This window comes from Pogoniulus pusillus, chromosome 10 (genome assembly GCF_015220805.1).
Source record: "Pogoniulus pusillus isolate bPogPus1 chromosome 10, bPogPus1.pri, whole genome shotgun sequence".
Taxonomy (NCBI): domain Eukaryota; kingdom Metazoa; phylum Chordata; class Aves; order Piciformes; family Lybiidae; genus Pogoniulus; species Pogoniulus pusillus.
The window spans coordinates 38,222,798-38,244,631 of NC_087273.1; the positions used below are offsets into that span (position 1 = coordinate 38,222,798).

Genomic DNA, 21,834 nt, shown 5'->3' on the forward strand with positions numbered 1-21,834 from the left:
GAGAGAGTGATTGACATTGGAATGGGCTGCCCAGGGAGGGGCTGGAGTCACCATCCCTGGAGGTGTTCAAGAAAAGCCTGGCTGGGGCACTTAGTGCTGTGGTCTGGTTGATTGGCCAGGGCTGGGTGCTAGGTTGGACTGGCTGAGCTTCGAGGTCTCTTCCAACCTGCTTGATTCTATGATTCTATGATTCATGAGACATGAACCAGCATTCTTCCAGTAGAACTGTCCTGATTTATACCTGCTGAAATACAGCCTCATTAAAGTTCCTAACCAGTGAGTGGATGTTGGTTGTTTTTTTTTAATGAATGAACCACTGTCAGATTTGAAAATCCTCTATTTTACTTTGACAAAGTATGTTTTGGGCAAGAGAGCACAATATGGTGACCTACACTATTAATACTGCTGAAATCAAGGCCTCCAATTTGAAAACTTCAAATCAAGCATTTAAAAATGTATTTAAAGCTATCAAGGTCTCATGTTTGAAAAGCACATATTAAGTGACTCAAATGCATTTAAAACTACCACAAAACATTGAATCAATTAAGCCTAAATAACTTAGAAAATCCTAAAATAGATGGGAATAGGTTTATCACTTCAACATCTATTCTCTCAGCAGCCTTGATGTTGATGTGTAAAGAAAGTAGAGTCATAGAAACAATCAGGCTGGAAGAGACTTCCAGCCCAGAAAGCCAAGCAGAGCCTGGGCTGCAGCAGCAGAGGTGTGGCCAGCAGGGCCAGGGAGGGGATTCTCCCCCTCTACTCCACTCTGCTGAGACACCACCTGGAGTAATGCATTCAGTTCTGGAGCCCTCATTACAAGAGAGCTGTGGAGATGCTGGAGAGTGTCCAGAGCAGGGCCAGGAGGATGCTCAGAGGCTGCAGCAGCTCTGCTGTGAGCACAGACTGAAAGAGTTGGGGCTGTGCAGTCTGGAGAAGGCTCCCAGGTGGCCTTCTTGTGGCCTTCCAGTATCAGAAGGGAGCCTATAAAAAGCTGGGGAGGGACTTCTTAGACTCTCAGGGAGTGAGAGGAGTGGGGGGAACGGAGTAAAGTCAGAGGTGGGGAGATTCAGCCTGGATGTGAGGAGGAAGTTGTTGAACACGAGAGTGGTGAGAGGCTGGAATGGGTTGCCCAGGTGAGGTCCCATGGCTGGAGGTGTTTAAGACCAGGCTGGCTGAGGCTGTGGGCAGCCTGCTCTAGGGTAGGGTGTCCTTGACCATGGCAGTGGGGTTGGAACTGGCTGATCTACAGAATTCCTGTAGAAAACTCTGATTTCTGAAACACACATAATTCATTCTAGACACTGACAGTGGTTTGGTTTGGTTTGGTTTGGTTTGGTTTGGTTTGGTTTGGTTTGTCTTGTCCTGTCCATTCTTTTTACTGCTCATTTTGGGTTCTTTGGGTGATTTCAGTTTGCTTTGGCTGTTTTGGTTTGTTTCATTGCTTTTGTTTTCTTCTGTATTGCTTTGTGTTTTGTTTGCTTGTTTATTTTGTTTTGTTTTACACATAAAGGCTTTTTCTTTTTAAACTCAGACAACAGAAGCAGGTAATGAATAATGTGCTGTGAAAGGACACACTAAATAATTAGTAAACACAGTAAATTAGCAGCAAACAGAATTTGGCAGGAGAGTTTCTCATCACGGCAGAGATTAACCTTCTGTCCCTTGGCTTGGTTTCAGAGCTGCAGCACAGGAAATCTGTGTGCATACAGAGAGTCCTACACTCCAAATATCTTATCCCCAGACTGTGACAAAGGAAATGCACTCCTGAATGTGAAATCTAAAGAGCTCTAGGTGGTAAGGAAAACATCCCTGCAGCACAGGCTGTGATGGAGGCAGGGAATTAACAGAGCTAAGGCAGGAATTCTAATCAATAGACTTATTTTATTTTCCTGGAACTCCACCCCCAAACTATCTACACAAATTGGTTTGTTAACAGATTCAGTTCCCTCAGGGAATTCCTTCCAAAAGGACATTATAGATCAATTGAGGTATTTAAGAAGTCTAGGCTGGATGTTAGGAGGAAGTTGTTGGCAGAGAGAGTGATTGGCATTGCCCAGGGAGGTGGTGGAGTCACCGTCCCTGGAGGTGTTGATGCCAAGCCTGGATGAGGCACTCAGTGCCATGGTCTAGATGACTGGCTAGGGCTGGGTCTTATCTTCCAGTCCAACCTAGCACCCAGCCCTATCCAATCAAACTGGACCACAGAATCATAGACTCATAGAATCAGGCAGGGTTGGAAGGGACCACAAGGAGCAGCCAGTTCCAACCCCCTGCCATGCCCAGGGACACCCTACCCTAGATCAGGCTGGCCAGAGGCTCATCCAGCCTGGCCTTAAACACCTCCAGAGATGGAGCCTCAACCACCTCCCTGGGCAACCCATCCCAGGCTCTCACCACTCATACTGAACAACTTCCTCCTCATGTCCAGGCTGGACCTACTCATCTCCAGCTTTGCTCCATTCCCCCTAGTCCTGTCCCTCCCTGAGAGCACTCAGTGCCTCATCCAGCCTTTCCTTGAACACCTCCAAGGATGGTGACTCCACCACCTCCCTGGGCAGCCCATTCCAAGGCAAATCACTCTGTCAAGAACTTCCTCCTGTTGAAGGGTTGTGCATTTGGTCCTGTACCCCTTCTTCTGAACTACAGAAGGTTCACTGACCCATTCCCTCATCTGAGGATGAAGTGGATGCTTCCGAGGGAGTGTTTTCATTCTAGCCATGAACTCTGCAGCAAAAGATGCATGAAGTAGCAATATAACATTAATAAGCTTGCACATAGCTATTTTGGATGGCAGGAAAATACCATACCAGTATTCCTCACAAACTGTTTCAAAACCAATGCTATATATTTATCTTCAGAGAGATAATTATCTGCTCTTTTATTTTTACTCTTTTACAACTGTTATTTCTCTGACTATTTCAATCCATTTCTGCTTTACAAAATAGAAGCAAATTAATGGCACTATAATTTAAACACACACACCACACACAAAATGTCTCTAGGCACTATTTCTGTACCCTTTCTCTGGAGAGAAATCCTTAAAGTCCCAAGAAATGCTCATTTGCTACAGCTGCCTATAATTAAAATACAAGAATAGCTAAAAATATCCTATTATCTCAAAAAGAAGGGAGAATTCAATTTCAGAAGCTGAGTGGAAGGAAATGTGGTATACTCTCTGACTTTATTCTCAGTAAATCTCCTGTGCATTGCAGAAGCATTAAAATGGATCAGCTTTATATTAAATGACTCTGTGCAAATATTCAATCACAGATAGATTCTTTTTGCTCCTATAAAGCTAGGAGAAAAGCTGTTGTTTCTTGCCCCAGCAGTTATTAAGCTAGTAAAGTAGGTAACAAAATAAATAATCAAAGAAAACCAACCCAGGCAACCAGCAACAGAACGAGGGGACACAGTCTCAAGCTGTGCCAGGGGAGGTACAGGCTGGATGTTAGGAGGAAGTTGTTGGCAGAGAGAGTGATTGGCATTGGAATGGGCTGCCCAGGGAGGTGGTGGAGTCAGCATCCCTGAAGGTGTTGAAGCAAAGCCTGTATGAGGCACTTAGTGCCATGGTCTGGTTGATTGGCCAGGGCTGGGTGCTAGATTGGACTGGATGATCTTGGAGGTCTCTTCCAATCTGCTTGATTCTATGATCCTATCGTTCAGACACCCAAACAGCAAAACAAAACAGAGAAACAATGCTGAGAGTGTTGTTACTGTGTAGTCAAAAAAATTTCCTTATACTCTTAAAAGAGAGCCAAAATGTTAGGAATGCTTGCCTAAGTAGGAAGAACATTAGCAATTTTTGTGGGAAAGGACTTCATCCTCAGAAAACATTTCTTGTATGTGTACAGGAATCATAGAATCAAGCAGGTTGGAAGAGACCTCCAAGATATCCAGTCCAACCTAGCACCCAGCCCTATCCAGTCAACCAGACCATGGCACTAAGTGCCTCATTCAGGCTTTTCTTGAGCACCCCCAGGGATGGGAACTCCACCACCTCCTTAGGCAGCCCATTCCAATGCCAATCACTCTCTCTGCCAGCAGCTTCCTCTTCACATCCAGCCTAGACCTGCCCTGGCACAACTTGAGACTGTGTCCCCTTGTTCTACTGCTGGTTGTCTGGCAGAAGAGCCCAACCCCACCTGGCTACAGCCTCCCTTCAGGGAACTGTAGATAGCAATGTGGTCACCCCTGAGCCTCCTCTTCTGCAGGCTGCACACCCCCAGCTCCCTCAGCCTCTCCTCACAGGGCTGTGCTCCAAGACCCTCACCAGCTTCGTCACCCTTCTCTGGACATGTTCCAGCACCTCAGCATCTCTCTTGGAGGGGCCCAGAACTGGACACAGCACTTAAGGGGTGGTCTGAGCAGTGCTGAGCACCGGGGCACAAGAACCTCCCTTGTCCTGCTGGCCACACTGCTCCTGATTCAGGTCAGGATGCCATTGGCTCTGCTGCCCACCTGGGTGCACTTCTGGCTCATCTTCAGCTACTATCTCCCAGTACCCTCGGGTCCTTTTCCTCCTGGCTGCTCTCAGCCACTCTCTCCCCAGCCTGTAGCACTGCAATCACCCCTAACAATATCTGATTCTTATTTTTTTTCCCCAGCCTTTGCTGGACATCATCTGCTCATTAATGCAGATTAGCAAATGAGAGTTCAGGGCATGGTGTTTAAGGATGACATATCTAGGACACTTTTGAGAGCCACGGTATGCCCAACAGTGTGGGCATATGTTAAGTGCTAAAAATGTTGAACTTCCTCATTTCAGGGATAGTGCAGGTCAAAAACCTGCCTGGGCAAACAACAAAAGGGAAGATTTCTCTCTGCATATGTACACTCATTTTTGTTATCTTTCTCCCCTGACAGAATATGGAGATATTTGATGACAAAAGATGCAATTCTGTTTTTCATATAACCTGATTAAACAAAAAAGAACCCCAAACTTTCTCTTGATTTTATCTGAGTTGGCCTCTGTGGCAAATGCAATAAATTAATTTGCTACACAACATAATCTATTACAAAGACTATACTGCAGCTACATCAGCTACAGTTAAATATAGCCACAATACACTTTCTGTTCCTTCATCTTCACTTGGGGTTCAGATGCATTATGATATCTTAAAAACCAGTTATTCTTGTCCTCATTCTTTCAGCAGATCTCCAGTTGTCTTGCAGCCTACTGTGTCCACAGTCCTGAGAAAACAGCCTTGATTTCTGATCCAATTTCTGTGGAAGGTCACTTGCCTTGATACAGAGAAACAAAGGCCAGGTTGAAGTACCAAATATCTGTAAGCAAAGACAAACCCTAAGCAAAGCTTGAAAAGGAGTTAGTTCAGGTTGCCAAATAGAGACATCAGAAAACTGATTGCCCATAGGTCCATGAGCTTTGAGGATGCACACCTGAAGGAGCTGTTTCATGTCATTTCATGGCCACTTGCACCAAGCTTTTCAATGACTGCGGTAATGCAGAGAGGCTGAAGATGAGGCTCAGGGCAGAGCTCATTGCTGTCTACAACTACTTGAAGGGAGGCTGTAGCCAGGTGGGGTTGATCACTCCCGGGCACACAGCAACAGAACAAGGGGAAATGTCTGGTGCCAGTGTCTGCTGGAGTCTGTCAGCAGGATGGGCAGTTGGGGTGTATGAGGAGCAAACCTTCAGTGCAAAGAGCTGCAGAAAGCCTGCCTGTGGACAGGGCTGGGTGCTAGGTTGGACTGGATGATCTTGGAGGTCTCTTCCAACCTGGTGGATTCTATGATTCTATGGCCAACAGGCTAGAAATAACTTCCTACTATTGTTTGGTCATTTTTGAATGATTAGCTCACTGAAGAGGTGAATAAAGTCCTACCACATCTAGTCTGCTCGTATTCAAACACTGTTACAGGCAGCCGCATCACATCATTTGTTTTCCACAGGTATCTGATGCTTCACCCACTGCTGCTCTCCTGTAAGCTAACAGCCACATGCATCTGCATCCACACACTCTAACAATTAAAATTGGCATCTAGAAGCATCCTGAGATGAAATCTTTTAATTGACAGGCTGAGACACTAGCCAAAGGGAGTATGCTTCTGGGCAATCCCTAGGCTGAAACACTGCTGGTCTGTCAGCTTCTGAAATTATTGGCAATCTCCTAGCCTGCATGCAACAGCTGAGAGGAAGCTGTGCCAAGCAATGGCAGGCTTCAATAGGTTTAGCAAAGCCATCAGTGTAATTGTCATCTTTAACACTGGAAAGTGCTTAGATGCCATTGTGATAAGTGTGGTCGAAACTGTGTAAGCAGCAAGAGCCAGGGAGTCTTGGAAGAGGCAGATGCATTTACTAACCCCCACTGCTTCCAGCTGCCCAGAACCAGAATGCTTGAAACAACAGACAAGTAACACATCCCATCGAGTCCAAAGCTTTATGAGAGTGACCTCAGTGGATTGCTTTGGTTGTCTCTTGTCCTGGGGTCACTGGCATAGAATCCTAGGCAGCCATGGTTTGCAAGCTGTTAGCAGTTTGGAGTCAGTAAGGGCAGCTGACCTGAGCTGCCTACAGATGTATGACAAGATGAGAAGTTTGAGGAGGACAGGGACTCCTCCTCCTTCTTTCTCTTTTTTTGCTTCTCCCCATCTCTGAAAGGGTTTGCTTACCATTCTGCTCCCAGGGATTGCACTCCTGTTTATTGGGACCATTGTACACTGGGCTGAGTATAACTTCATATAGTCTCCCTCCCTGGAGATATTCAGAACCTGCCTGGAGATGTTCTGGCACAGATGTCCCTGCTCTGGCAGGGGGGTTGGACTAGATGATCTTTTGAGGTCCCTTCCAGCACCTGACATTCTGTGATTCTGTGTGATTCTGTGATACAGCTCATGCTGGTATTAATTTTGCTGTTACATTTGATCTCCTTTGATTTCAAACCTCAGGGGTAACCTCATTGCTTTATGCAACTACCTGAAGGGAGGCTGTAGCCAAGTGGGGTTGGGCTCTTCTGCCAGGTACCCAGCAACAGAACAAGGGGACACAGTCTCAAGCTGTGCCAGGGGAGGTCTAAACTGGATGTTAGGAGGAAGTTGTTGTCAGAGAGAGTGATTGGCATTGGAATGGGCTGCCCAGGGAGTTGGTGGAGTCACCATCCCTGGAGGTGTTGAAGCCAAGCCTGGCTGGGGCACTTAGTGCCATGATCTGGTTGGTTGGACAGGGCTAGGTGCTAGGTTGGAGTGGATGAGCTTGGAGGTCTCCTCCAGCCTGGTTGATTCTATGATTCCTGAAGGAAGATTTGCAGCTAACACACAACTCTATCATAATTATATAATCAAAAGTATGCAAACCAACACAAGCAAGAAAGAAATACTAAGCCTCTCCTGGAAATCAGTTTATTTTGTAAACCCTGCTGAGTTTCATGCTGGGTAGAAAGGGGTGGTTAAAATAACCTAAAATATTCAGATGCCTCAACATGGCTTAGCAGTTAAAGGAGGCAAAAATAAAGCAAATAAAGACAAGAAGAGAACTTGAAGATTAATTTTGTGTGAACAATCATTTGCAATTCTGTTTCTTTTTAAAAGGATAATCTGTGCAAAGGAAAAAGGAAAAACCACAAAAGCAAGGAGATGAATAAGAACAGTGATAAGCCAAGATGATTATAGTATTTTGAAAATTGATTTCTGGCACTTTCTTCCCTTTATATGTTAGAAAGGAAACCTGTAATTATTTGTCAGTAGACTGGAAAGCAACAGTTTGCAGACATTTGACACCAGCCTGCCTCATACATTCAGAATGAAGCTGTTATGAATGAGTACGAGAAGTTAATGACCCCACTTGGTAATTCTGGGGTCATGTGGAGAATGTATGTATGCACCAGAAAAAAATTGGGTGGGAAAAGGACAAAACACTATGCAAACAGAGAATAGAGTGACAAAACACTATGCAAACAGAGAACACAGTTAAAGGTGTCTTGTGACTACTGTCGTTATCATTTTCCAAAGGCAATTCTGCTTCTAGTCAGAGGTGTCCCTGCCTATGGTGAGGGGGTTGAGGTACTGGAATGTGTGCAGAGAGGGGCAACGAAGCTGGTGAGGGGCCTGGAGCACAGCCCTGTGAGGAGAGGCTATCATTACCAGACCTTGTCAATAGTCCCTCCCCAGACTTCCTTTAGGCCTCCTTCAGACACTGCAAGGCCACTCCAAGGTCTCCTGGAAGCCTTCTCTTCTCCAGGCTGCACAGCCCCAGCTCTCTCAGCCTGTCCTCACAGCAGAGCTGCTGCAGCCTCTGAGCATCTTGGTGGCCTCCTCTGGACTTGCTCCGACAGTTCCATGTCCTGTTTGTGTTGAGGGCTGCAGAACTGGTATTTTTGAAGTAATAACTACTACTGCCTAGAAGTGTCAGATGTTATTTGTGGCAAGCCAGGAGAGAGAAAAGAAAACTTATAAAAACCCATCCACCCTCCACCCCTCAAAAAAACTCCTTCTCTCTGCTCTTGTTATTTATGGTGGTGGACAGGCAAAAAAAGAGAAAGTGCTCCCAAAAAAAACCCCACTTTGAGTAGTAGGCAGGATTTGATATGGAAAGTGAAGATAGACAAGCCTTCCATCAAATTCATTGTCTGGAATTTGTACATAAATCACTGCAAACTGCCCAGCTCCTCTGAAGACCATTGATGTGCCAAGCTCTCCTGTTTTAGACTTCGATGCTGAGATCTGATTGCCAACACGAATTTGGAAGCTGCTCTGTGAAATCAATGCCTTTATAAATGACTGGAAACACATTTCAGTGGGTGCCAACTTGCAGCTAATTATTTTCTTGCTCTGATATCCCAGCTAAGTTTTCCAGAAATCTGTTAAGCTTGGCCTATGCCACTTCCACAATCCAGCAGCTACAGAAAAGTGTAGCCTAAATGTGTGGGGTTTACTTATTATTACAGTGTGCTATTTTGGATCAAATTATACAATCAATTAATAGTGTAAGGATTGATGAAGCTTTTCCAATCTCCAGGCAGAAAATAACAAAGGATTTTACAAACCAATTCTAAGCCAAGAGCTGATTCTAAATAAATTTATTCTCTTCTATATTGGAGGAATGTAGGTTTTTTAATCCCTATTTACAGGTAGGAAAATCAATCCTATTTGTCTCAAAGTCACTTGTACTCCTCTAGGCTCTTGAAAATTGACTTGTAGGAGATTTTAGTGTGAGGCTGGCATTTAAATACAGTAGAACATACAGCCTATACAAAAGGTAGCATCCTAGAACAAATTTCTAGGCATATCAGAAACATTAATGTTGTAAAAGACCCTCAGGATCACCAAGTCCAACCAATATCCCTACTCTACAAGGTGGGGAAGTGTAGGTTGGATGTTAGGAGGAAGTTGTTGGCAGAGAGAGTGATTGGCATTGGAATGGGCTGCCCAGGGAGGTGGTGGAGTCACCATCCCTGGAAGTGTTCAAGCAAAGCCTGGCTGAGGCACTTAGTGCCATGGTCTGGTTGATTGGCTTGGGCTGGGTGTGAGGTTGGGCTGGATGATCTTGGAGGTCTCTTCCAACCTGGTTGATTCTATGATTCTTTGTATCTATGGAGCTGATATAACAGCTGTAGGATCACAGGATGTTAGGGACCCAAGGACATCACCCAGTCCAACCCCCCTGCCAGAGCAGGACAATCCTATCTAACACAGATCACAGAGGAACACATCCAGACAGGCCTGGAAAGTCTCCAGAGAAGGAGACTCCACAACCTCTGTGGGGAGCCTGTTCCAGTGCTTTGTGACCCTTACAGTAAAGAAGTTCCCCCTTGTGTTGAGCTGGAACCTCTTTTATTGCAACTTACACCCATACCCATAAACCATCTCACTCCAGAACCCTCTACTAAGAAGACTATGAATACAAAGAAGAGTAATTTCAGTGAAGCTAAATGAGCTGTGGTAGCTGGTAATAAAAATCCTGTCACATAGTGTCTGTCCTGGGATATCAGCCAAACAACCTGATGGACTCAATGGACCCTTCATGTATGATTTTGTAGAGCAGGATAAGGGGAAAAGCTGCCAGCTGCAGGGGAGCATCTATCAGAATTTTCTTGCATGGCATTTTGGAGTATTTGGGATTTTTTTTACTCCCTTTACACAGTAGAGTACAGGCAGAGTTCATTATGCTCTAGGGCAGTTTAGTCTGGAACCATGTTCCTTCTGGCTATCAGTTTGACTTTTTGTTCTCTAGGTTTGGGGGTTTTTAGATCAATCATTGAGCTCAACTTAGAGACAGCTGGGCAAACCATCATGCAAGCAGGGAGGTTTATTCAGACAGCCTAAGGTCACTAGGCTAAATAATCCCTCTTCTGTTGCCCAGCCTTTCTTAGTGGGCAAAGCACTGTGTGTAAAATGAACAAATAGGAATCTTTGTATCTGAGCAGTCCAAAAGACATTCCTGTATTGCTAGAAAACACAATCAATGATCTTCTTATAGAGCACAGATGGGGAAACTTGGAATCAGAGAATCAGAGCATCAAACAGATTGGAAAAGACCTCCAACATCCTCCAGTCCAACCTAGCACTCAGCCCTGTCCAATCAACCAGACCATGGCACTAAGTGCCTCAGCCAGGCTTTGTTTGAACACCTCCAGAGACGGAAACTCCACCACCTCCCTGGGCAGCCCATTCCAATGCCAATCACTCTCTCTGCCAACAACTTCCTCCTCACATCCAGCCTGTACCACCCCCCCTCACCCTAGATACACATAGACAAGGATATCTAATTCATGTGTCTCTTGCTTTATAGGATGAGTCTTGTAACAAGCTGCCCCTCTGTGCTCTGGTGCCATAAGAATGTGCATTTGTGTTCCCCATGGAAGATGCTGCTCAGAGCAAGGCATTTCCTATAAGCTTTGACTTCATTAACAACAAGGAGGAAGAGATGGGTGCTTCTTGCCAGTCCTATGCTCTTCATCCTTTAAGGAGAGCTGTTTCTTTCATTTATAGTTGCCCTTTTCTGGCCTCCCCTATAGGAACAAGCACAGCCCCCAAGCAGCAGGAGATGCAGCATGGTTGAGAAAGAAAGCTCAGTTCAGAAACCTTTTAAGCTCTTTTATTATAAAAATCTTTTCTTCATCTTCTCTGAGATCTTTTTAAGCAATGTTCTCTCTTTTCCTGGTTTCTCAGTTTGTGCACTTTGCCAAAGCTCTCCAGTGAGTGGCTGAGAACAGACCTGAGGAGAGGGACTTTGGGGTACTGCTGTACAAGAAGCTCAACAGGAGCCAGCAGTGTGCACTTGCAGCCCAGAAAGCCAAGCAGAGCCTGGGCTGCAGCAGGAGAAATGTGGCCAGCAGGGCCATGGAGGGGATTCTCTCCCTCTACTCCACTCTGCTGAGACCCCACCTGGAGCAATGCATCCAGTTCTGGAGCCCCCATTACAAGAATGATGTGGAGATGCTGGAGCATGTCCAGAGCAGGGCCAGGAGGATGCTCAGAGGCTGCAACAGCTCTGCTGTGAGCACAGACTGAAAGAGTTCAGTCTGGAGAAGAGGAGGCTCCCAGGTGACCTTCTTGTGGCCTTCCAGGATCTGAAGTGGGCTACAAAAAAAGCTGTGGAGGGACATTTTAGGCTGGGGGAATGGAGCAAAGCTGGAGGTGGGGAGAGTGAGGCTGTAGGTGAGGAGGAAGTTGTTGGTGATGAGAGTGGTGAGAGGCTGGAATGGGTTGCCCAGGGAGGTGGTTGAGGCCCCATGGCTGGAGGTGTTTGAGGCCAGGCTGGCTGAGACTGTGTGCAGCCTGCTCTAGGGTAGGGTGTCCCTGGGCATGGCAGGGGGGTTGGAACTAGGTGATCCTTGTGGTCCCTTCCAACCCTGACTGATTCTATGATTCTATGATCTATAGCAACAACATTTTCCCACTGGCTGGGATCATTTGTTCTCCACTCTTTTTATCCAGCAATGATAATGACCAAACAAAAGAAGCATTTGCACAACTGCAGTAAATTAGCTGGCTGTCCATGCTCTGTGCTGAGTCAAAAATAGCTGAAGTTCATTTCAGAAGTGGAAGATTCTCAGGCTATATTCTGCCCAACATGAGCACTGCTCAAAGGCAAAATTTAACCTTTGGGTTTTTTTTTCATGGGTGGCTTGAGGAGCTCAACTATTCATCCTTAATTTTCAGCAATTTCTGGCCCTGAGTCTCTCTAAATCTTATATAACCAATTCATTAGGCAAAATATACAGAGCAGCACTTGAGAACCAAGTGACTGATAAAGGAAGGTGCATTTCTGCAATTTACATTGTTATTGGATGCTGCTAGAAGAGTTAACTCACAAAATACTAATGCTTCTTGCCTTGAGAAGCTGCTCATTTGAATTTGACCTCTAATAGTATATTAATCCTCACAGAATAAGGCAAGGCTAAGCTAATATTAAAGAACCTCTCTGCAGAGAGGTGCAGATGTATCAAGGAAGCCACAAGGCTGAGGACAGACTGAAAGAGTTGGGGCTTTTCAATCTGGAGCAGAGGAGGCTCCCAGGTGATCTTCTTGTGGCCTCTCAGTATTTGAAGGGGGCCTACAACAAAGCTGGGGAGGGAATTTTTAGGCTTCCTTGTCCTGCTGGGCACACTGTTCCTGATCCAGGCCAGGATGCCACCTGGGCACTCTGCTGGCTCATGTTCAGCTACTAGCTAGCAGCACCCCCAGGTCCCTCTCAGCCACACTGTTCCCTGTAGTGCTGCTTGGGATTGTTGTGGCCAAAGTGTAGAACCTTGCATTTATCCTTGTTCAACCTCATCCCATTGGCCTCTGCCACAGAATAATAAGGAGAGGAGAGGAGAGGAGAGGAGAGGAGAGGAGAGGAGAGGAGAGGAGAGGAGAGGAGAGGAGAGGAGAGGAGAGGAGAGGAGAGGAGAGGAGAGGAGAGGAGAGGAGAGGAGAGGAGAGGAGAGGAGAGGAGAGGAGAGGAGAGGAGAGGAGAGGAGAGGAGAGGAAAAAAAATTAAAAGTATATCAAATCACTATCTCATAAGCAGAGAGCAGTCACCTTTTACAGACTCAGTGCCTCAGGCTGTTGTTGGGGCTGGTCAGATTGGGGTTCAGAATTCAACCCTTGGAACTAGAGGTGTTCAAGAAAAGCCTGGATAAGGCACTTAGTGCCATGGTCTAGCTGATTGGACAGGGCTGGGTGCTAGGTTGGACTGGATGAGCTTGGAGGTCTCTTCCAACCTGCTTGATTCTATGATCCTAAGTGGACTTTTTTTTTTGAGCCTGATGGTTCTTAACACTCTAATGTCCCAAAGTAAATAACAGGCTTTAAGCAAATCATTTCCCCAAACTGAAACATGACCTTCAATAACTCTCAAGTCTTTGTTATTTACCATTTTTCTGCATTCCTCCCCTAGCTGAACCCATACAGGTAAGCCACAAGCAAGCCTTATTTGCTTGACAGTGAATCAAATAGTTATATGTGATTTGATGGGGAAAAAAGAGCCACTTGGAAAGGAAAATCAATGTAATATTAAAGTTTGAAAGCCTTTGAAACTAATCCTTTAAGAAAGAATGCGAATTAGTTGCAGGATTGGTCTGTGAAAAGAGAAGGAAATAAAAGAAGAGGAAGTAGAATCAAGACATTTCAGTGTGAGCACAGCACATATCTAACCAAAGTGTTCAGCTGATAACCAACAGAAACTTATTAAACCCTAGAATTAGAAAAATCCCATCCTGCTACCAGAGAAAAGTTAATCACAGTGTAAAGGTAATCCTGGATATTAGGATTTTCCCACCAATAAGCTTTGTGGTATATAATGCAGACCCTACTGTAGCATATTCATGCTTTACATGCTAAGACCTGAACTCATATGAACCATCTTAACTCTAAAAAGAAATTAAAAAAGGAGAAAGAAAGAAAATGTAAAAATAAGAAGCACAATAACCAGCATTTGAGTTAATATAGGAGCATGAAAGGATGCACATAGTCATCTACTTTGTGGAAGCTGCTTGGGGAGTGATTCTCAGGTCACCTGTAAAGCAACTGGGCTAGTTTGAAGCCAGCTAGAATGTTTTGGTGAGAAGAACTAGACTACAGGCTGTGAAAATGAAACAGTGGTGATGTCTGCTGCACTCATAGGCTTGCTGGGATGTGTAAGTAGAAGAAAAGAATGTACATACAGATAATGCAAACGTTCTTTGGGCTTTGTGGGCTGCATTTTCTCTCTCTAACCTAACCTAACCTGCTGTCTATGTGACTAATCCACCTGCTTCCTAACCCCCTGGCTGACCCTCCAATCTTCCTTGGGCACAAGGCAACATCTGGAGTAAGGTAGAGAGGGGTGGGAGAAAGTGGAAGGGTGGTTGGAAGCCTCTCCTGGGGACTCAGGTTTCTGAGAGGGCTGTTGTGTTTCTGTATTACCTTTTAACTTTTATGTTTCTGTCCATAGCTGTAGCTATTGTAAATCTCTGCTTGTATCTTGTGCTAAGCTGTAAATATAAAGCTTCATTCAATTTCCAGAGCTGCTGAGTCTAGTCTGGGTGATTTCCAAAGTTGGGGGGGGAGGCAGGGAACACCCAAATCATCACAGCAATAAAACCTCACTCCTTAAATAGCTGAAGAACTCTTTTCTGCAATCAGCAAAGTAATAAATGAGTAAGTAAAGCCAGCAGGCCAGCTAGAGGTCATGAGGATTGTTTCAATAACTTTGCCAAGTCAGTCCCCATTCAAAGCCCAGCAAACTGGTATGGATCATGCCTGACCCAGTCCCCATCCGAAGCCCAGCAAACTGGTATGGATCATGCCTGACCCAGCCCCCATTCAAAGCCCAGCAAACTGGTATGGATCATGCCTGACCCAGTCCCCATCCGAAGCCCAGCAAACTGGTATGGATCATGCCTGACCCAGCCCCCATTCAAAGCCCAGCAAACTGGTATGGATCATGCCTGACCCAGTCCCCATCCAAAGCCCAGCAAACTGGTATGGATTATGCCTGACCCAGTCCCCATTCAAAGACCAGCAAACAGATATGGAGGATGCTGTAGCCAGAAGGGGGTTGGTCTCTTCTGCCAGGCAACCAGCAACAGAACAAGGGGACACAGCCTCAAGTTGTGCCAGGACAGGTTCAGGCTGGATGTTAGGAGGAAGTTGCTGGCAGAGAGAGTGATTGGCATCGGAATGGGCTGCCCAGGGAGGTGGTGGAGTCACTGTGCCTGGAGGTGTTGAAGCAAAGCCTGGATGAGGCACTTAGTGCCATGGTCTAGTTGACTGGATAGGGCTGGGTGCTAGGTTGGACTGGATGAGCTTGGAGGTCTCTTCCAACCTCCTTGATTCTCTGATTCTGTGAAAGTGTGGTTCAAAATGACCTACCAAACCAGAACACAGCAGCTGAGGTGAACATAGCATTTCATTTTAAATCACTTTGTTATTCACCAAGGCAGCAAAAGCAGAGCTTGAAAAGCCTGCAAGCAATCTGGGGAACTGGGAAGTGAAGTAAATATTTCAGGCTCTACAGCTTGTTTCCAGCTCAGGAGCTGAGCAGCTACATGAATCATTTGACCTACCTTGGCCTTAATTTCACATCTCTTTCTCTGCATCTCCTAAAATTTGTGATTGCAGAATAGATATCTCCACAAGGAGATGACTTGGAAACGTTTTGCTGTTAGTAGAGTACTTTAAAGCAGTAACAATCATTTAAGACTGACAGAAACTATTGCCAGAGGTGAAAAAAAATGATTAGCTTTTAAAAATAAACCTAAATGTAAACACAGATGAGAAGCAGCAGCAGGATGCTTATACCTCTAGCAGTTTGGGGAAAGGAGATGAAGCTTTGGGAGTGATTCATTAGTAGGTTAGAGGCTTCAGTAACATGAAGGAGATGCATTAGCAGAAGTTCTTTGCTGTGGAAGATCTACCATGCCCACATTAGTCCAAGGCTGCCCCTTACTTTTCTGTCCTGAAGTTCTTGGATGTCTAAAGGAGTGGCAACACAGGATGGGAAAGAAGTTAATTGACTTATGTCAGGGTTTAGGTAGCTAAGGCTGGCTGAAATAAATTGCAGTGGATGCAAATGCTTTCAAAAGCTAATTTTATCTATTCAGAGATGAAAAAACAGGGTAAGATTTCCTGTGAGGTTCAACTACTTTGATAACAAGATGTGATGGTTTGGGTGTTCCCTGCCCCCCCACACTTTGGAAATCACCCAGACCAGACTCAGCTGGCTCTGGAAATTGAATGAAGCTTATTATTTTCAGCTTAGCTCAATACAAGCAGATATTTACAGTATATATATCATTATAGACAGAAATATTCATGGGAAAAGGTAATACAGAAACACAACAGCCCTCCCAGAAACCTGAGCCCCCAGGAGGGGCTCTCAACCACCCTTTCACCTTCCTCCTACCCCTCTCAACCTTACCCCAGTCCCAAGGAAGAATGGATTAGTCAGAGAAATGGAGGGTGATGTTAGAGAGATGCAGCTCAGAGCTTGCCAGCAGGAGTAGTGAGTTATCTATGTTTTGATTCTTGTTCTTATACACCTCAGCAAGCTTACAAGTGAAGTAGCCATCACCACTGTAAGGTCAAAGTCTTTCAGAAAGAAAAGAAGCTGTCAAGTAAATAAACAGGTAGTCTAATCCCAATCTAATGCCAGGGTCATTTCCTGCTGTCCACTGTATTGTCTAGCACAGCTTTTGTTCACATTTGAGTACTTTTCTGCCTTTTCTGGGCTGAATCTTGTTGGCAGTTCATAGTTATTTGTCACAGCTGTTTAATTGCTGCCCTGGGTAAGGGCCCAGTATAACAGCAGAACTATTTCCAGAGTGGATGGTGGTTCTTTCTGCCATCATATTCAATCTATTTTCTATTCTCCAGTCTTCAAGGCCATCCAATTCTTGCTTATGTCATAGCTAGCCTCACTATTAATGACGGGGGATACTTTTGACATTTGCAAATCTAACATAAAGAATCAGCATATAAAAAGTCATTCTTACAGCTCCTAAGCTACTAAAACTGTTGTCCAAGTAAAGTCTCTTTTCAGAGGAAATTGTGATGACAGAGATTAATTTAACCATAACAATATCAGAAGAGATGTATCAAATTTCTGTGAGTAGCTTTGTGTCCTTTTAAGTTTCAATCCAGTCATTTCTGATGGATCCTTTTGCTCAGATACCTGTATGTAAATGTTATTACTCTACCAGCCCTTCCACTTTCCTCTCAGTCTCTCCCAGTCCAAGGAATAAAACTCCAGGTCAGAGTGGCTAAAACTCTGTGTTGCTTCATAACTAATTTAAAACTCACTCCATTCAGTACAAGGTGAGATCCTGACTGTGTTAATCCAGAAATAACAGATGGTACTTCTCTACCAGCCAGTTCTATTTGAGCCTCCATGCCAGGTGTTGTCTGAATTCTGACTTTTAATGCTGTTAAAGCATTATCTAAAACACAATTCAAATGTTTGGGGAATTAAAAGCTGTTGCTATACTGTTCTGGATTCTGAAAAGGGAGAGATTTGTGAAGCAGAGGTAGTTTCTGATTGTATTTGCTCTTAGTGTCTTAGATCTGTATTTGCTAGCAGACATCCTCTTGACTCTTAGGTGTATTTGTGACTATTACAATTGCCTCTCTGCTGTGACTAATTTGTTTCCTGTGAATCTAAGCAGCTTCTCTGAATGTATGTTTAGTCCTTCTGAGATTTAACTATCAATCTTATGTCTTCCTTGGACTCTGTATATGAGGCTCATGTAGGCCCATATGCTAACACATTTTGTTGTCTTGAAAGCATCCAAATTACTATTAAAAAATGGGATGACTTTGTATTATTTTTTCCCTAAGTATTAATCCACTCTATTTTTCTTTATAAACCATAAGTTTATCAATCTTCTTGTAGAAAAATCCTACAGACTTTACTGATAGCTACTAATTTTATCTATCTATCTATCTTTCCATCCATCTATCTATCCATTCATCCATCCATCTATCTATCTATCTATCTATCTATCTATCTATCTATCTCTCACACTCTATCTATGTTTGTCTATCTATCTATCTATCTATCTATCTATCTATCTATCTACCTGTCCACGCATATCTCTCTCTGTGTCTCTTTAGCTATTTATCTCTCCATCTCTCTATCCATCCATTCATCCATCTCTCTATCCATCTCTCTATCCACGTATCTCTCTATCTCTCTATCCATCTATCTCTCTATCCATCCATCCATCTATCCATCTCTCTATCCATTATCCATCCATCCATCTATCTATCCCTCTACTCATCCATCCATCTCTCTATCCATCTATCCATCTATCTATCCATCTCTCTATCTCTCTATCCACCTATCCATACATGTATGTCTCTATCCATCTATCTCTTTATCTATCCATCCATCCATCCACCTCTCTATCCATCTATCCATCTCTCTATCCATCTATCTTTCTCTCTCTCTCTCTATCCATCCATCTATCTATTTATCTATCTATCTATCTATCTATCTATCTATCTATCTATCTATCTATCTATCCATCCATCTATCCCTCTCTCTATCTCACTCATTCATTCATTTGTTTATCTATTTCATATAACTTCTACTCTATTTATTCACATTCTGGGTCAAAGATAAAATGCTCCTGGCAACTCTGATTTCTGGGAGGGGTATTTTGTTTTTGCATGACTTTTAACTTGCATATTGCTGTCCAGAGCTGTAGATATTGTAAACACCTACTTGTATATTGTGCTAAGCTGTGAATGCAAAGCTTAAATCTTAATTCCCAGCTCAGCTGAGTCTCATCTGGGTGATTTTCTTCGTGTGTGTGGGTGGGTAACACCCGAACCATCACAGAGACCTGTTCCAGAGTCTCACCACCCTCATGGTGAAGAACTTCTTCCCAACATCCAATCCAAATCTACTTCTTTCTAGCCTGGGACACTTATCAACAACCACCAAAAGTTGTGCACAGAAGCAAAGCAAATCAAGAGATTTGCTGACTGCTTCCCATTGCAGTCAGGGTTGAACCACTCCCTGGAGCCAGGATTCATGACAGGCAATTAGGACTTGAGAACAAAACCACCATCACCTTTCTCACCCCACCCCATATTTTTAACTAAACCCAGAGCATCTGAGTGCAATTGGAGTCTCCTCCCACCCCAGGTGGGGCCACTTTAGCCTCCCCACCCACTCCCCTATTTAATGAGCCCTAGGGAAGGCAGAAGCCCCAAGTTTGCCCATTGTGGGCAGAGGGATCCTCCTCGCACCCTTGCTGGTGAGTACCCATGGTGTGCACTGGTGAGTGGTGGAGGTGATCTAAAGGCCGGGGGGCCTGTGTGGCCCCCCGGCTAGCTAGGGCGTAGGCTTCAGAGTCCTTCTAACAGCCTGCACGGTGGTGGTTGCACATCCTCACTTAGGTTAAGCTTCTCTTTGTTTAGCTGCTCCTTTCTGCTCACTTGTGAAACTGCAAAAGGAACAGGGATGGACCTGTGAGATGTTGGAAGAAGAGGAACAAAAAGAAGAAGAGAAAGAAGATGATGAAGCATGGAGCAAATGTCTGAGAATCCCTAACAAGAAAGAGGTAAGAAAGCTCCAATCTTGTTAGCACTTTTAGGTCAGAGTGGCTAAAACTCTGTCTTGTTACTGAGCTGACACTCACTTTTTTCAGTGCAAGGTGAGAGCCTGACTGTCTTAAGCCAGGTTTGGGGCAGAGAATGACTATGGTGGGGTCCAGGATTTTACCCTGTTAAGCTGCCTGACAGCCAGAGGCTTTCACAAATGGTTATCTCCAACCATATGTGTTTCTGTTACAACTTGTAGTCATTTGCATGTGGACTAAGTAATCTCATTTCACACCACTCTGGCTGCAAGCTGCCATTCTTCAGATGCTCAGTGGGTTGGCTGAAGGAGAGATGGAGTTGTGCCCAGGTGGGTAAAGGTCTAAAGGTACTGCACTGGTTGTACCCCAAAGTCTGTAAGTACTGCACTGGTTGTACCCCAAAGTCTGTAAGTCTGTTTGTTAGCACTCTCCTGCACTCTGTAAGGTAAGAGGTGAGCAATAACAGCAACAAGAACACCTGTTAGGTGCTTAATCACAGTATTGGCAGGTCTGGAAGGGACTTCAAGGGTTATCCAGTTCCAACTCTCCTGCTATACACAGGGACACAGGATGTCAGGGGTTGGAAGGGACCCAAAGATATCATCGAGTCCAATCCTCCTGCTAGAGCAGCACCATGCAAGCTAGCTCAGGTCACACAGGGGCATATCCAGACAAGCCTTGAAAGGCTCCAGAGAAAGGGACTCCACAACCTCTCTGGGGCACCTGTGCCTGTGCTCCGGGACCTGCAGAAGTTCCCCCTTGTGTTGAGGTGGATCCTCCTGTGCTGCGACTTAAACCCATTGCTCCTATTGCAGTGAGCAAGTGAGCAGAGCCTGTCCCCTGCCTCCTGACCCCAGCCCTCAGATATTTATATATGTTTGTTAAATCCTCTCTGTCTTCTCTCCTCCAGATCTAGCAGCCCCAGGTCCCTCAGCTCCTTATCAGGCAGTGCTCCAGTCTCCTAAGTATCCCTGTAGCCCTCTGGTGGACTCTCTCCATCAGTTCCCTATCCCTCTTAAACTGGGGAGAACAAAACTGCCTGCAGTTGTTGAGCTGAGTGACAAGAAGGAATGCTCCTCAGCTTTATGATAGTGAAAAACCTGCTTTGTGCATTACAAAATGAAAATCAAATGAAAACATTTCATTTTGAGTGAGTCCATGACCAGGCTCCACTTTCCCAGTCACTTCAACGAGTCTGCAGCTCCAACCTGCTATCAGCTGCATTTATGCTTTGCTGTTTTCAACTTGAACTGCCTGAATGCTAAGCATTTGTTAATCTATGCATAGTCTTCGTTCCCTTGGCTTTTAAATGACAAAACCAATACCACAAACTCTGGATGAGGACTGAAAGAGGAAACCAATCTTCTCACTCTACTTTTTAAGCTGTCTAATATATTGTGGGAAAAGGGAAATGTGTAAAGAACAACGTCCTCAAAGCATTCATACAGGAAAACTTCATACTTCCCTGGACCAGTGAAGAAGTCTTCCTTGTATCCCCTCAGGCATGTTATGAACAGCTGAATGTATATTTACCAGCTGGTTCCACATGTGCAGTGCTTGCTTCAGCCAACAGTTTGGCAATTTGTAGCTGCTATTGGCTTTTTAAAGACAGTGGAAAGTAAGATGAAGGTAATGGAGTAAAAGTGTGCTAGTTTGAGCCTAGCTGGGATATTTTGCTGAGAAGAATTAGATTCTAGGCTGTGGAAAGGAAACAAAGGTGATGTCTGCTGCACTCATAGGCTTGCTGAGATGTATCAAAACAAGAACACAAACATAGATAACAGAATCTCTCTCTGGGGCTGCATAAGCTTCTCTCTAACCTAACCTGCCATCTGCATGACTTCTGTGTCCTCAGCCCCCTGGCTGACCCTCCAAACTCTCACTGAGTGTAAAGCAAAGTCTGGGGTGAAGTAGAGGGGTGGGGAGAAGGTGGAAGGGTGGCTGGGAGCCCTTCCGGAGGACTCAGGTTTCTGGGAGGGCTGCTGTGTTTCTGTATTACCTTTTTAACTTGTGTATTCCTGTCTATAGCTGTACCTGCTGTAAATACCTGCCTGTGTATTGTGCTGAGCTATAAATATAAAGCTTCAAACAATTTTCTGAGTCTGGGTGATCTTCTCAAGTGTGGAGGGAGGGGTGGGGGGGCAGGTAACACCCAAACCATCACAAAAGCCCTGTGAGGAGAAGCTGAGGGTGTTTAACCTGGAGAGCAGGAGGCTCAGGGCAGGCATCATTGCTGTCTGCAACTAAGTGGAGGAAGGTTGTAGTTAAGTGGGGGGTGGGGGGGGTGGTTGCATCTGCCAAGCAACCAGCAACAGAACAAGGG

The 21,834-nt window shown here is 44.8% G+C and overlaps 1 protein-coding gene and 1 long non-coding RNA gene across 5 annotated transcripts in view; one reads left to right on the top strand and one right to left on the bottom strand.

The window, feature by feature from the left end:
• The window catches only part of LOC135178899 (cadherin-19-like), a 149,062-nt gene that overhangs the window by 31,072 nt on the left and 96,156 nt on the right, over positions 1 to 21,834 (bottom strand). Inside the window, exon 12 of one of the 4 annotated variants that reach the window (XM_064150294.1) lies at positions 5,083 to 5,244. The exons of 1 other annotated variant lie outside the window; for it this stretch is intronic. In XM_064150294.1, the coding sequence (XP_064006364.1) occupies positions 5,237 to 5,244 (8 nt within the window). In that variant the 3' untranslated portion in view covers positions 5,083 to 5,236. Of the gene's footprint in view, positions 1 to 5,082; positions 5,287 to 19,219; positions 19,400 to 21,834 lie in introns of those variants that run through there. 2 more of the 4 variants (XM_064150291.1, XM_064150292.1) reach the window with 2 other exon arrangements.
• LOC135178901 (uncharacterized) lies at positions 19,314 to 20,474 on the top strand. The gene is made up of 3 exons (XR_010303781.1): positions 19,314 to 19,493; positions 19,784 to 19,840; positions 20,422 to 20,474. It is a non-coding gene; the product is annotated as an uncharacterized LOC135178901 (long non-coding RNA).